The 13208-nt window shown below is 44.0% G+C and overlaps 2 protein-coding genes across 2 annotated transcripts; one reads left to right on the top strand and one right to left on the bottom strand.

Annotated features, from left to right (window-relative positions):
• Nucleotides 1-3430: 3430 nt before the first annotated feature.
• LOC127347767 (citrate-binding protein-like) lies at nucleotides 3431-4302 on the bottom strand. Its single transcript, XM_051373922.2, has 2 exons — nucleotides 4012-4302; nucleotides 3431-3814 (listed from the first exon to the last, which is right to left on the bottom strand). Exons 1-2 carry the CDS (start codon nucleotides 4300-4302, stop codon nucleotides 3431-3433), a joined length of 675 nt encoding a protein of 224 aa, XP_051229882.1.
• Nucleotides 4303-6236: 1934 nt separating this feature from the next.
• Nucleotides 6237-7171, top strand: LOC127349006 (citrate-binding protein-like). The gene is made up of 2 exons (XM_051374839.2): nucleotides 6237-6617; nucleotides 6735-7171. Exons 1-2 carry the CDS (start codon nucleotides 6327-6329, stop codon nucleotides 7116-7118), a joined length of 675 nt encoding a protein of 224 aa, XP_051230799.1. The 5' UTR covers nucleotides 6237-6326; the 3' UTR covers nucleotides 7119-7171.
• The last annotated feature ends 6037 nt before the right edge of the window (nucleotides 7172-13208 follow it).

The following is a 13208-nucleotide window of genomic DNA, read 5'->3' as shown; positions in this document are numbered from 1 at the left end:
CTTACATATTTACCTATTGCACTTGTTATATTACTTTGTGTTGACAATTATCCATGAGATAAACATGTTGAAGTTGAAATCAACCGCTGAAACTTATATCTTCCTTTGTGTTGTTTCAAAGCTTTCTACTAAGAATTTATTGCTTATGAGTTAACTGTTATGCAAGTCTTATTGATGCTTGTCTTGAAAGTATTATTCATGAAAAGTCTTTGCTATATGATTCAGTTGTTTACTCATTGTCTTCACCATTGCTTCGAATCGCTGCATTCATCTCATGTGTTTTACAATAGTATTGATCAAGATTATGATAGCATGTCACTTCAGAAATTATCTTTGTTATCGTTTACCTACTCGAGGGCGAGTAGGAACTAAGCTTGGGGATGCTTGACACGTCTCAAACGTATCTATAATTTCTTATGTTCCATGCTACTTTTATGATGATACTCACATGTTTTATACACACTTTATGTCATTATTATGCATTTTCCGGCACTAACCTATTGACGAGATGCCGAAGAGCCAGTTGCTGTTTTCTGCTGTTTTTGGTTTCAGAAATCCTACAAAGGAAATATTCTCGGAATTGGACGAAATCAACGCCCAGGGTCTTATTTTTCCACGAAGCTTCCAGAAGACCGAAAGGATTACGAAGTGGGCGACGAGGCGCCGCCACACCAGGGCCGCGCGGCCAAGGGTGGGGCCGCACCGCCCTAGCGTGTGGGGCCCCTGTCAGCCCTCCGACTCCGCCCTTCCGCCTACTTAAAGCCTTCGTCGCGAAACCCTCTGTACCGAGAGCCACGATACGGAAAACCTTCCAGAGACGCAGCCGCCGCCAATCCCATCTCAGGGGATTCAGGAGATCGCCTCCGGCACCCTGCCGGAGAGGGGAATCATCTCCCGGAGGACTCTTCATCGCCCTGATCGCCTCCGGATCGATGTGTGAGTAGTTCACCCCTGGACTATGGGTCCATAGCAGTAGCTAGATGGTTGTCTTCTCCTCATTGTGCTATCATGTTAGATCTTGTGAGCTGCCTATCATGATCAAGATCATCTATTTGTAATGCTACATGTTGTGTTTGTTGGGATCCGATTAATATGGAATACTATGTCAAGTTGATTATCAATCTATCATATATGTTGTTTATGTTCTTGCATGCTCTCCGTTGCTAGTAGAGGCTCTGGCCAAGTTGATACTTGTAACTCCAAGAGGGAGTATTTATGCTCGATAGTGGGTTCATGCCTCCATTGAATCTGGGACAGTGACAGAAAGTTCTAAGGTTGTGGATGTGCTGTTGCCACTAGGGATAAAACATCGATGCTTTGTCTAAGGATATTTTTGTTGATTACATTACGCACCATACTTAATGCAATTGTCTGTTGTTTGCAACTTAATACCGGAAGGGGTTCGGATGATAACCTGAAAGTGGACTTTTTAGGCATAGATGCATGCTGGATAGCGGTCTATGTACTTTGTCGTAATGCCCTGATTAAATCTCATAGTACTCATCATGATATATGTATGTGCATTGTTATGCCTTCTTTATTTGTCAATTGCCCAACTGTAATTCGTTCACCCAACATGCTATTTATCTTATGGGAGAGACACCACTAGTGAACTGTGGACCCCGGTCCATTCTTTACATCTGAAATACAATCTACTGCAATACTTGTTCTTTACTGTTCTTCGCAAACAAACATCATCTTCCACACTATACGGTCAATACTTTGTTTTCAGCAAGCCGGTGAGATTGACAACCTCACTGTTACGTTAGGGAAAAGTACTTTGATTGTGTTGTGCAGGTTCCACGTTGGCGCCGGAATTCCTGGTGTTGCGCCGCACTACACTCCGTCACCAACAACCTTCACGTGTTCCTTGACTCCTACTGGTTCGATAACCTTGGTTTCTTACTGAGGGAAAACTTGCTACTGTATGCATCACACCTTCCTCATGGGGTTCCCAACGGACGTGTGTTAACTGCACACATCAATTTCCGATGCACTCTTTTCATTACCAGAGTACCTAAGGGGACTGGAAGGTTTTTAATGAGGTAGCTTGCTGACTTAGTATATTATGGTTTCAAAAAAATGGGACTCTATTATGGGAGTTGTTTTTTTCTAGGTGGTGATTGGCATGGAATCTGTCACGTACCGAGCAATCTTATGTGAAATCTTAGCTATAAATTATTAAGATGGTATCACGAAACATAACATCCCCCCCCCCCCCCCCCCCCCCCCCCCCAGGAAAAACAATTGTCCCCAAGGCAAACAAAGAAGATCCTAATCAAGGTGGACGATCTTCTTTGGCCACAAAAAATTAAACCCTACTTCTTTGTAGATAGCTTTTCAGATTTAGAACCTGTTGAAGGATGAAGAGCACGAAGCTCCCTTTTTTCTCTTTTAGATTTAATATATTACGATATGAACGAATGAATATTGAAACTGAATGTCTAATAATACCGATGTATGGAATATTGATCCAAATTTTATATTTACACATTCCCATTCATACATAGCACAACAAGAACTAATGTTGGGATAGCATATACCTACCACGATTGTTATAGGTACAGCCGTTTAATCTATTGTGGCGCAATTTATAAGCGTCCTTCAATAGATTTCAGGGTGTAATAAGGTGATATACTTTGTTATCTTTAATAATGAAACAAACGGTTGTATGCATCGACTGGTGCAGAAGCGGTGTTGCCCCTTTACGAGAAAATGATAGCAGCAAAAGGAGTTTTGTTGGTGACTATTTCTCTGGTGGCGGCTGAGTGCCACGGAAATTGTTTCTAGTGCAATTTGCCATCTAGTGAGGCAGATGTAAGGCTCTTGTTAGCCTGACTATGGCTTAGTGATTGTCTTTACCCTCTTCGCCCGTTCTTATGGAGAAGGAAAATACTATATTACACAATTAATGAGTTCACATATTTTTGTTGTTTGGTGGATCATGTGGTGTATCTCTAGATCGCTCCTTGCGTTGTAACATGATCTCAAATATTTATGCTTCCATAGTATGGTCACTCTCTTTGTTGCTCATGCATTTTAAAAGTTGAATTCAGCAATAAAAGAGAACAATACAAGAACATCCAAAAAAACAACAACATAATATGAGAAAGATTGTTCATCAATTTGGTCGAACATATGTCCTAACGAAATAACTCCGGAGAAACCACAGACACCGCAAGGCAAGCCGTGCTTCCTATCTAGTTGGGTCGAACTGGAGCATTGGGACATACACGGATTGTCATATATACGCCAACTCTTATATATACATTAAAAAGAACATTGTGCATGTATATACATACTACTCGTCATATATGCATGAGAGAAAATATCCACGCATAGTAATAAGAAATAGATATCAAAATAAATATGAACAAAGCATATACTATGGCCACTCCAGCAATATACATATATGCTAACATAACCAATTCTAGTGCTTCTTGAGAATCCTCACGTCCTTCCAGTGAGACTCCATGCGGTTAGAGTCGTGGCGCTGCGCATACACGCCGAACTTGAAGTAGTGTGTGTTGCTACCACGGCCATTGACATGCAGCTTCTCCTCACCATCGATATACACAGTGAGCTTGGATGCTTCGACGTCATGAACCACATTCAATTTAAACCACCGGTTGTAGATGTTGTCCTCGACGAGCTGCCTGTTGTAGTAACGCAAAGCACCGTCGTAGACGTGTAACATGAGCGTGCTGGCTGCCTCACTAGCTCCAAACACCTGCATGATGCACACACCTGATGTGCCGGAGGGGACATAGCCATAGCCCTCGAACTGCCACACCCCCGAGCTATAGTCGTACCCCTGCAGGTAGAAGAATATCGAAAGTAACATATCAGCAATTCACTAGATCTTATACCGAAATATATATTCGATAATTATATTAGTTATGTTGGTATTTTTTGATAAATGATTTTTTACTGCATCAAAACCCCGCAATACATATACCCCTACATAACAAAGATGCAATCAACCGAAAGTTATGTCGGTAGTTAACTTACAGACATCTTGATCTCTGTTCTTGGCATGGTGTGGCTCTGGCGGGCGTGTGGCTTGTCGGAAGAGAGCACCCACAGCTTGCGCACAGTGCCGTCGAAGCTGTACCGTGCATCGCTTGCCTCGTCGTACGGTCGCTGTAGCTCAAAGTTGCTCTGGTCAAGGCTCACAGCCGTAAACCCGCTCGTCGGGTCGGAGATTTTGGGTGCCCGTGCGCTCCTCGCCGCGACACACGACGATGACACCATGAAGATAATCATAGACACACTAACCCAAGACAAAGCATGAGGAGCCATCTGTACTTTATATGTCTGTAGCTGCTGCTTTGCCTTCTGCAGTTGTCTGCCGACGCAGAGGCTTGTGGTGAGATGTGAGACTAATCATCAGGTTCCTGTGGTTTATGTAGTTCTTGGGTCCGGAACTCAGTATACTTGGAGAGATTTCTTCTCTAAACTCGAGAATTGACAGTATAAGTAATTAAATAGTACTCGATCGTGATGTTTACAAATAGAGGATACGTTGGGTAAAATGCGATGGATTTTTCTATGAACTGACCACTATTTACTGTAATATTCATTTCTCATGCGTACACGATAAGATTGACTGAGTAGCTAGCCAGTTTAGATTAGACTTGTTTTTAGCCTGCATCAGCCTAAGTTGATTTCCTCTCTTCTGGATGCATCGTTGAGTGCTCCCTTTAAGCCGAAATTACCTACACTGCTGAACCGGCTCGCTATATATCCAAAATAAACACCAGATCGTACGTTCTCCAGAATAATTAAGAAGTTCCATGGATTAGTAACTTAAAGTGATTCATTAGAACTTTCTGGAGGCTTTTGAAAAATGCAAGATCGATGCATGTACATATATATCTATAAAAATTAAAGGCAAAAAAAAAACGACTACTAGCTTGTATGCATATATATGTAGCACAGTAGCAGTGATCGATGATCTCTCCTAAAGCTAGTACCATAGAACTTTTGTGGATGCATATTGCATGCTGGATCAAAACGCAGGCAGAGACGCCGGCCCGCGTACGCCCATGGCCCCGTGAAAAGTTAAACTTTTTGTATGGCTGCACTGTTGTATTGAAAGTGTTCGATTGAAGAGGCGGTAATTAGCATTGACGGCACGTTGTTATTTTCGTGTTATGGACGGTAATTCAAACGGTGAAAGTGTTCTTCCGCGTGCCTCGTGAACGACACGGCAGTTTAATTTGGGGGAAGGGTTTGAGCTGTTCACAGCTGTATGCACCGGATCGCCCACATGTAACCGCTGGATCTGAAGTTGTTGCAAACTCTAAAAGACTGTAATCAACCCGTCGTATGGTTTACGACGTGAAATGAGAATAGACAGAGAATATCTGGTAACATAAGATAATTGTGCCTTCTTCCCAGTCTGCTACATTCAGGCCGGGTCCATAATACCATAGAGCGCGAAGGGTGAACCGCATCATGGCTCGAATTATCACTGACTTATGCTAGATCAAGCAACCTGCCGAGATTTTATTGTTTCAACCTGGGATCACTCCCCTTTCCATTAATTGCTCAACGGAAATACAAGGTTCTGTTTGATGCGATAGCAAATTCGTTACTAGAACTGAGCCTAAGTTAGTGTAATATGCATCAAGCAACCTGCCGAGATGGGAAAGCAAATTCGTTACTAGTAATAAAAACTGAGCCTGTAAATAGAGAAACCCCTAGGTTCCAGAGGTTCATACAACTGAGATCTTGCATTTTTCAGAAAACGTCTAACAAAATCGATCTAAGTTACCATACCATAAACCGTTGTTTTCAGACCACTCAGATGTTGAATTTGTCATTAGCGAGCAGATTCAGCTGGGAAGGTAATTTCGAGGCTGGAAGGGAGGACCCAGCGAAGCATCCAAAAGAAAGGCGAAACCTCTATTCACTCACGCAAATGCCCGCTGGCCGAAAACAAATCAAATCAAAACTGGCTAGCCACAGTCAACCTCATCTTGTACGCACTAAAAGGAACATTCAACTGACTACTGATCACTTAATCAATGTTCAATTCAGCACACTTCGAAAAAAAAGCCATGTTCAATTCAACACACTTGTTCAACGTATCCTCCTTGTGTAACTGTAAACATCAAGAGTACTATTTAATTAAGCTATCAATTCTCCAGTTTGGAATAGAAAGCTGCCAATTTCTCCAAGTATAGGGAAATCCGGCCCCCAGAACTATATAAGCCACACAGAACCTCGTTAGTCCCATATCTCATCACAAGCCTCTACATCGAGGGACAAGTAGACAACTGAAGAAGGCAGAGCAGAAGTCACACACATATAAAGTGCACATGGCTCCTCATGCTCTGTCTTGGATCTGTGTAGCTCTACTTGTCGTGTTGGCATCTTCATCATACGTTGGGGCAAGAGGTGCTCGGGCACCAAAAACAACCAACCCGACGGATGGGTTCACGGCAGTGAGCCTGGAAGAGAGTAACTTTGAGCTGCAGAGACCGTACAACAAGGCGAGTGGATCGCGGTATAGCTTCGATGGCACCGTGCGGAAGTTGTGGGTGCTTTCCTCTGACAAGCCTCATGCCCGCCAGAGCCACACCAGCCCAAGAACAGAGATCAGGATGGAAGTAAGTTACTTACCAACATAATTAGTAGTCATTATATATTCTTGTATAAGATGTAGTGATCGTTACATTTTCTTGTACGATGGTATACATTAACATTAATTATTCTTCTACATGTAGGGATATGACTATAGCTCAGGCGTGTGGCAGTTCGAGGGGTACGGCTATGTCCCCTCCGGTACATCGGGTGTGTCCATCATGCAGGTTTTTGGAGGCAGTGAGACGGCCACCACACTCATGTTGCATGTTTACAACGGCGCGTTGCGTTACTATGATAGGCAACTCGTTGAAGACAACATCTATGACCGTTGGTTTAAATTGAACGTGGTCCATGACGTCGAAGGGTCTATGCTCACCGTGTTCATCGATGGCGAGGAGAAGCTGCATGTGTCCGGCCGGGGTGGTGATTCACACTACTTTAAGTTCGGAGTGTATGCGCAGAACCACGACTCCAGCTTCATGGAGTCTCGCTGGAAGGACATCAAGATACTAAAGAAATATTAGTATTAGTAAATTAATGACATGTTCATTAATTATGTCTGCGTATATATGTATGTTGCTGGAGAGACTATGTTTGTACATTAGGATTGCATTATTTATTGCTATGTGCATAGGAGGATTAATATCTATCTTTATGTATGTACATATGGTGGAATATTCTTTGTAAATGTGTGGTTATTAATGTTTGGTAGAATGCATCTATTTGAATCACCCCAGCATGTTAGGATTGTTGCCTTACCATTCTCGCAATGATGTCTAGTTCATTTTATTTAGATTTTTCAAATACTACTCCCGATCTAGTACAAAAAAAATATGAACTAGACTCAAACCGCCCAAATCCGCGTCAATATAGGCAAAAACATACTATATAAGAAAATAAACAAGATCAATAGTAGTGAAATAACATATTGTATTATTTTTATAACCGAAAACATTGGACAAGAAAATAAACAAGCTCACAAATTGTTTCATTGACATGTTACATCTCCATCATATTGCATATCTTTTTAAGCCGAAACTAATGCACTAACTAACGCATGCTAGATTTATCATTGGGCCAGGCCTTTTCTATCACACACCATCTCTATTTGGGCCTAGCCTATTCCAACACTAGTCGTCGTGCCAGGGCCCAACAACAACCTTTGATTTTTTATTCAATAATGATGATCTCAAAAACAAACCAAAAACAGATAAAACTTGGCCGAATTCGTGTTGCCTTTTATTCAAGTCTAATCCACACATCAAATCATCCATATCATTAGGGTTAAAAAGCTTGGAGAATTAAACAAACACTGCTTACAATGCCTAACGACTAATGATCATCAAACACACAAACCTGAGAGCAATTACACAAACATAAAAAAATAGCAGCCATCACATTTGCATGCTTCTTTAGATCGATAATTTTTCTTAAGTTCTTGCTCAACTTCTTCAAGTTTTCCTTCACTTCCACATCACCCACAGTAGCAACAATGTTAGACCCTAATTTGTCCATCACCGACGGAAAATGGTGCTCCCTATATGTGTTTCCCTTCAAATTAATTGCACCCTCCAGTCGAATCCTATCAATATTTTCATCCCTCTACTCAAAACGACATCATTTCTTAAGATTCTAGAATCAGAAAGATTAACCCTAAATCCCAAATTTCAAATCTAACGACAAAAACCAAAAATTGGCAACGAGAAATTGTTTGATGAAGATAAGATCTTACCTTCCCAACTCTAGCTTGCTCTCGCATTTCACAAATTCGCGCCCATAGTTTCAATTATCCTCTCCTTAGTCACCAATCGCTTCAGTGACGCGATGCCTGGGCAGTCAAGGCATCCGGTCATCGACACTACGCCATACCTCGGCATGGGGGCGGGGGACTGAAGAGGTGCTCAACATCTCTCTCGCTGCCGGCGTTGCTGTGATTCGTTGTCGGAGAAGAAGTAGCAGAATAATGGGTGGGGAACGGTACGCAATGGGGGCGGCAGAGCACGAGCGCGGGGATGGCTCGGACTCCCGTCTTGTACTAAAACTGAGTTGGATAAGTCATGGGTCACGCTCTGAGGTGGATATGTGGTGGGTCCCGCCCTCGGTGGACAGTCCATGGTCCGTGCTAAGGGGGATAAGTCGTGGGTCCCACTCTATGGTGGATATGTGGTAGGTCCTGTGCGCTCAGTGGACAAGCTGAAGGTACCGCGCTGGGGTGGATAAGTTGTGGGCCCTGCTCGGATCACATTGCTAACATTATCTCTTGCATTAGGCCTTGTGAAACATCGTGCGGAAGCTATTTGTGCGAGAAATGGCGTTCTCCTGACGATACGAATGTGAAGAAATGTCGCATATGAGCTATTGGTCCGACTTTGTGCCCCATGTGTTCAGTCTTCGTACCTGGCACTGTCATATTCGGACGACTTAGCGTGCGTTTGGTTCCAGACCAAAGAAGGGATGGGATGGGATGATCCTAATTATGGATGCGTTTGGTTGTAAATGAAAAGGGATGGTACCATCCACGTAACAGAATATACTCCAAATATGCTGACTCAAGTGATCCCCTCAAATTGGCCGAACCTCCTCGTCCACGTTTTTTCTAATTTGTGGATGGCTCCTAATCTCTCCCTAGCGCTAATCCGAGCTCATCGCCGCTGCCCCATCGGAGCTCTCCCTCGTCGACCCATCGGAGCTCACCGTCGTCGCCCCATCGGAGATCTCCCTTGTCGATGCCGACCAGTAGCCCCATCGGAGATCGCCTTGATTCCAGCATGGCGTAGGCCGCCGTCGAGGCCCTCCAAGTCTAACCTCCACTCGTCAGGCCGCCACTCGCCGAGCCGCCGCCTCAAGCTCACTCGCCCGCCTCAACTCCGTGCCCGCCGGCTGATTTTATGGGAGCCGCGGCGGGCCGAGACCAGGGAGCCGACGGCGGCCGGGAATAGGAGAGCCGCCACGGGAAGCCGCAGGCCTCAAGCTCGCTCGCCCGCCTCAACTCCGTGCCCGCCGGCTGATTTTATGGGAGCCGCGGCGGGCCGAAACCAGGGAGCCGACGGCGGCCGGGAATAGGAGAGCCGCCACCGGAAGCCGCAGGCCTCAAGCTCGCCAGCCTGCCTCAACGTCTACGGCAGCCGGCCGATTTTGCGGGAGTCGCGGTCGGCCGAGAACAGGGAGCCGGCGGTGGCCAAGCCGCCACGAGAAGCCGCCGCTCCATATGCTTGTTCTTGCCCTCACCTTTCCTGCGTCTCTACGGTGTTGTTAGGCTTGTTGTTAACCATCTAAGCTGATTGCAGCTCGTCCAAACCGCGTCCTTGTTCTTCCGAACCAAACAAAAGCTGAAAACTGGACCATCCAAGATTCCTATCCTCGAAGTGTGGATGATCCCATCCCATCCCTACCAAGCCATCAACCAAACACACGCTTATTGAGTGTGGTGGCACTATTCTAATGTGGCCTGCCGAGAGAGAGATGTGGAGGGAGAAGGACAGGCTGCACGAGTGCTACATGCAGTGACGTTTTTTCCCACAAATTCTTGGTGCCAACTGCCAAGTTGCTGCCGGCAGTTAGGATCCATCGGGGGATAGCTCAGCCCCTCAGCTGAGTGTTCGTCCTACTCCTCTAATGTCAAGCTCCCGTCGCATCCATTAGTTATGCAACCAAGTTCGTCTCCACACATTTTGCTGCAGAACCCACGAATAATGGCACATACTGCTCATTGTAATTTACTGTTTATAGTGACACTTTAGCAGATTGTGTGCTCACATCTTGTCGAACATTGTCGCCGTTTGTGGTAGCCGTGTTTAGCTACTATATATACCATTGTTCCTATGATATGCCGCGCTTTCTTAGCAGATTGTTCCGCGTGTTATGGGCTGATACACTAATCCGACGTTCAGGTCTATTTCTTTTCAGCTTCTAGAAGGGCTTCTTTGAGAATCTATCCTCTCTCAGCTTCTTCCAGAAACCTGTCTCTCAAACTTCTTTAAAGTTCTAATTAGTTTTTCAGTACTAATTTAATTTAGAAGTTCAGATAAATTAGTCTTTCCAATACTAATTTAGAAGCTTTTTAAACAAATTTTATAATTTAAACAAATTTGGATGACAGGCGTCTTGGAAAAGCTGAGCGAAGATAGCTTTTGAGAGAAGCTATCGGAGAAGCCCAAAAAATGTCCCCTCTTAGTCAAGGGTGTTGCGGCTGTCATGCTGCCATACGCGCTACTCTCTCTACAGAACTCCATCTGAGACTTTCTCTGGTCGGTAGATTAATCTATTCAAAGCAGGTCGGATTATAGGATCACCTCGTGCACTTATCAGCGGGATAAGACTGGGTTGGCACGAATCCTATTAATTTTTGAAAGAAAAATAAGAATAAGTTGTAAGCGTTGCCCTTTGCAGTAGCCAAAAGAGCATCGACCTTTTAGCCCCTGCTTGGCAGTGAGGGTGACGCCAAGTAAAATGGCTAATGCTTTACAAGTCTAACGCTTTCACAGTACGGCTATTAGAGAGGTCGCTTCTGTACTCTGAAATAGTGGGAAAATTAGAAGTCATTGTTAGTGAACAGATAAGCATGGATCGATTGAAACTTTGGGCAGGATGCTGCTGGGCTGACATCTGCAATAGAAGATAACTGACGTTTTTCCCTCTGTACGACAACATTCAGCAGGACAAGTCCCTGCACTGCTGCAGATAACTATATATCTGACTGCAATCTCACATGAATCCAGCATACGACCATGTATCAGAATCAGCATTTGCACATTTGGATATGCGTCTGCTTTTTAGTTTATTGCTTAAGGAGTTTGCACCAGTCATCTGTTTTTCTGTATCAATGATACATTGAATATTTTGCATGACTTCAGTCAATCATTTTGCGAAGAAAAGATTAAGAGAACTAGAATTGCAGTTTTTTTTCTATGTCATTCACCCCCCAATCCATAATAAGTATCATTGATTCAGTACATCGGGCCGGATTTCGGCCCCATCCCTGATGCTCTGTCGTCTGATGAGGAGGAGGAGCTGGTGGACTTGGGTGGCGGCACGCATTATGCTGAGGTGATGCAAGTGTTGGGCGTGCTACCTCCCCTGGTCCCGCATGGTGAGCCTCATGGCGCTGCTCCTTGTTATAAAAGCGACAAGCAAATAACGAAGAACGAAACAAGAACACACGCAGGGGACACAAAATTTAACGTGGAAAACCCCTTCCAACACAGAAGGGGAAAAAACCACGGGCGCCAGCCAGCAAAACTTCACTATATCGGGAGATGTTTACAAACGCCGTGGGTTATTTTATAATCTGATAAACCCTAGCCGGCGGCTTACAAGATGTATATATAGGCGGTGCCAATGATCCGCACCGTACCGCGAGGGGCTGCCGCCCCCGCACCCCCCTTCGCAGGCGTCCCTGCAGGGCACGACGTATGGGCCTCGCTTTGCTCGTCAGAAGTTAGCCTCCCTTTAGTATATGAATTTGGATCACAATACAACAAACTCCACCTTGAGACAAATTCCATCTTGTAGCATGAACTTCAACAATCTCCTGAACAACAAAGGAAAAAACACTTGCTGACGCCAACAGCCACTTGGGCTAAACAGTTATACCAACCAAGCTCGAGCAAAGCTCAAACTTGGAAACAGGAACTGGCTTTGTCATCATATCAGCAGGATTATCATGAGTACTTATCTTGCATACCTTCAGTTTACCTTGAGCAACAATGTCGCGAATATAATGGTACTTGATGTCAATGTGCTTTGTCCTCTCATGGAACATTTGATCTTTAGTAAGGTATATTGCACTTTGACTCTCAGAAAACAAGTTAATGGAAGAATCATCTCCACAAAGCTCAGCATACAAACCTTTCAACCAAACAGACTCTTTGCCAGCTTCATTAATTGCTATATATTCTGCTTCGGTCATAGACTGGGAAAAAACAGATTGTAACGTTGCCTTCCAACTCACAACACATCCACCAACAGTGAACACATAACCTGTGAGGGATCTTCTCAAAATCTGAATCCACGTAGCCTACGAGTCCCTCACCGGTCTTGCCAAACTTCAAGCAAGCTTTGGATGTGCCACGAAGGTACCTGAAAATTCACTGAACAGCTTTCCAATGTTCTTTACCAGGATCAGACAGGTATCGACTGACCAAACTCATAGCATATGATAAATCAGGACGAGAACAAACCATGGCATACATCAAGGAACCAACAGCACTAGAATATGGAACTCGAGACATGTACTCAATATCTTCATCAGTACTAGGACATTGCAATGCTGACAATTTGAAGTGAGAAGCAATTGGTGTACTAACAGACTTTGCATCATGCATATTAAAACGATGAAGAACTTTCTGAATGTAATTTTGCTAACTAAGAAATAACACACTAGATTTTCTGTCTCTTGTAATTTCCATACCTAGTATTTTCTTAGCCGCACCAAGATCCTTCATCTCAAACTCACTACTTAACTGTGACTTTAAAGTAGTGATCTCTTTCTTGCTCTTGGCAGCAATCAACATATCATCAACATATACAGCAAGTATATTGGTGATCCATTAACAAACTTGATATAAACACAACTATCATACTTAGATCTCTTAAACTTATGTGCAAGCATAAAC

The sequence above is a fragment of the Lolium perenne genome, chromosome 4 (genome assembly GCF_019359855.2).
Source record: "Lolium perenne isolate Kyuss_39 chromosome 4, Kyuss_2.0, whole genome shotgun sequence".
NCBI lineage: Eukaryota > Viridiplantae > Streptophyta > Magnoliopsida > Poales > Poaceae > Lolium > Lolium perenne.
The sequence above is the reverse complement of the archived record's forward strand: the minus strand, read 5'-3'. Positions and strand labels throughout refer to the sequence as shown.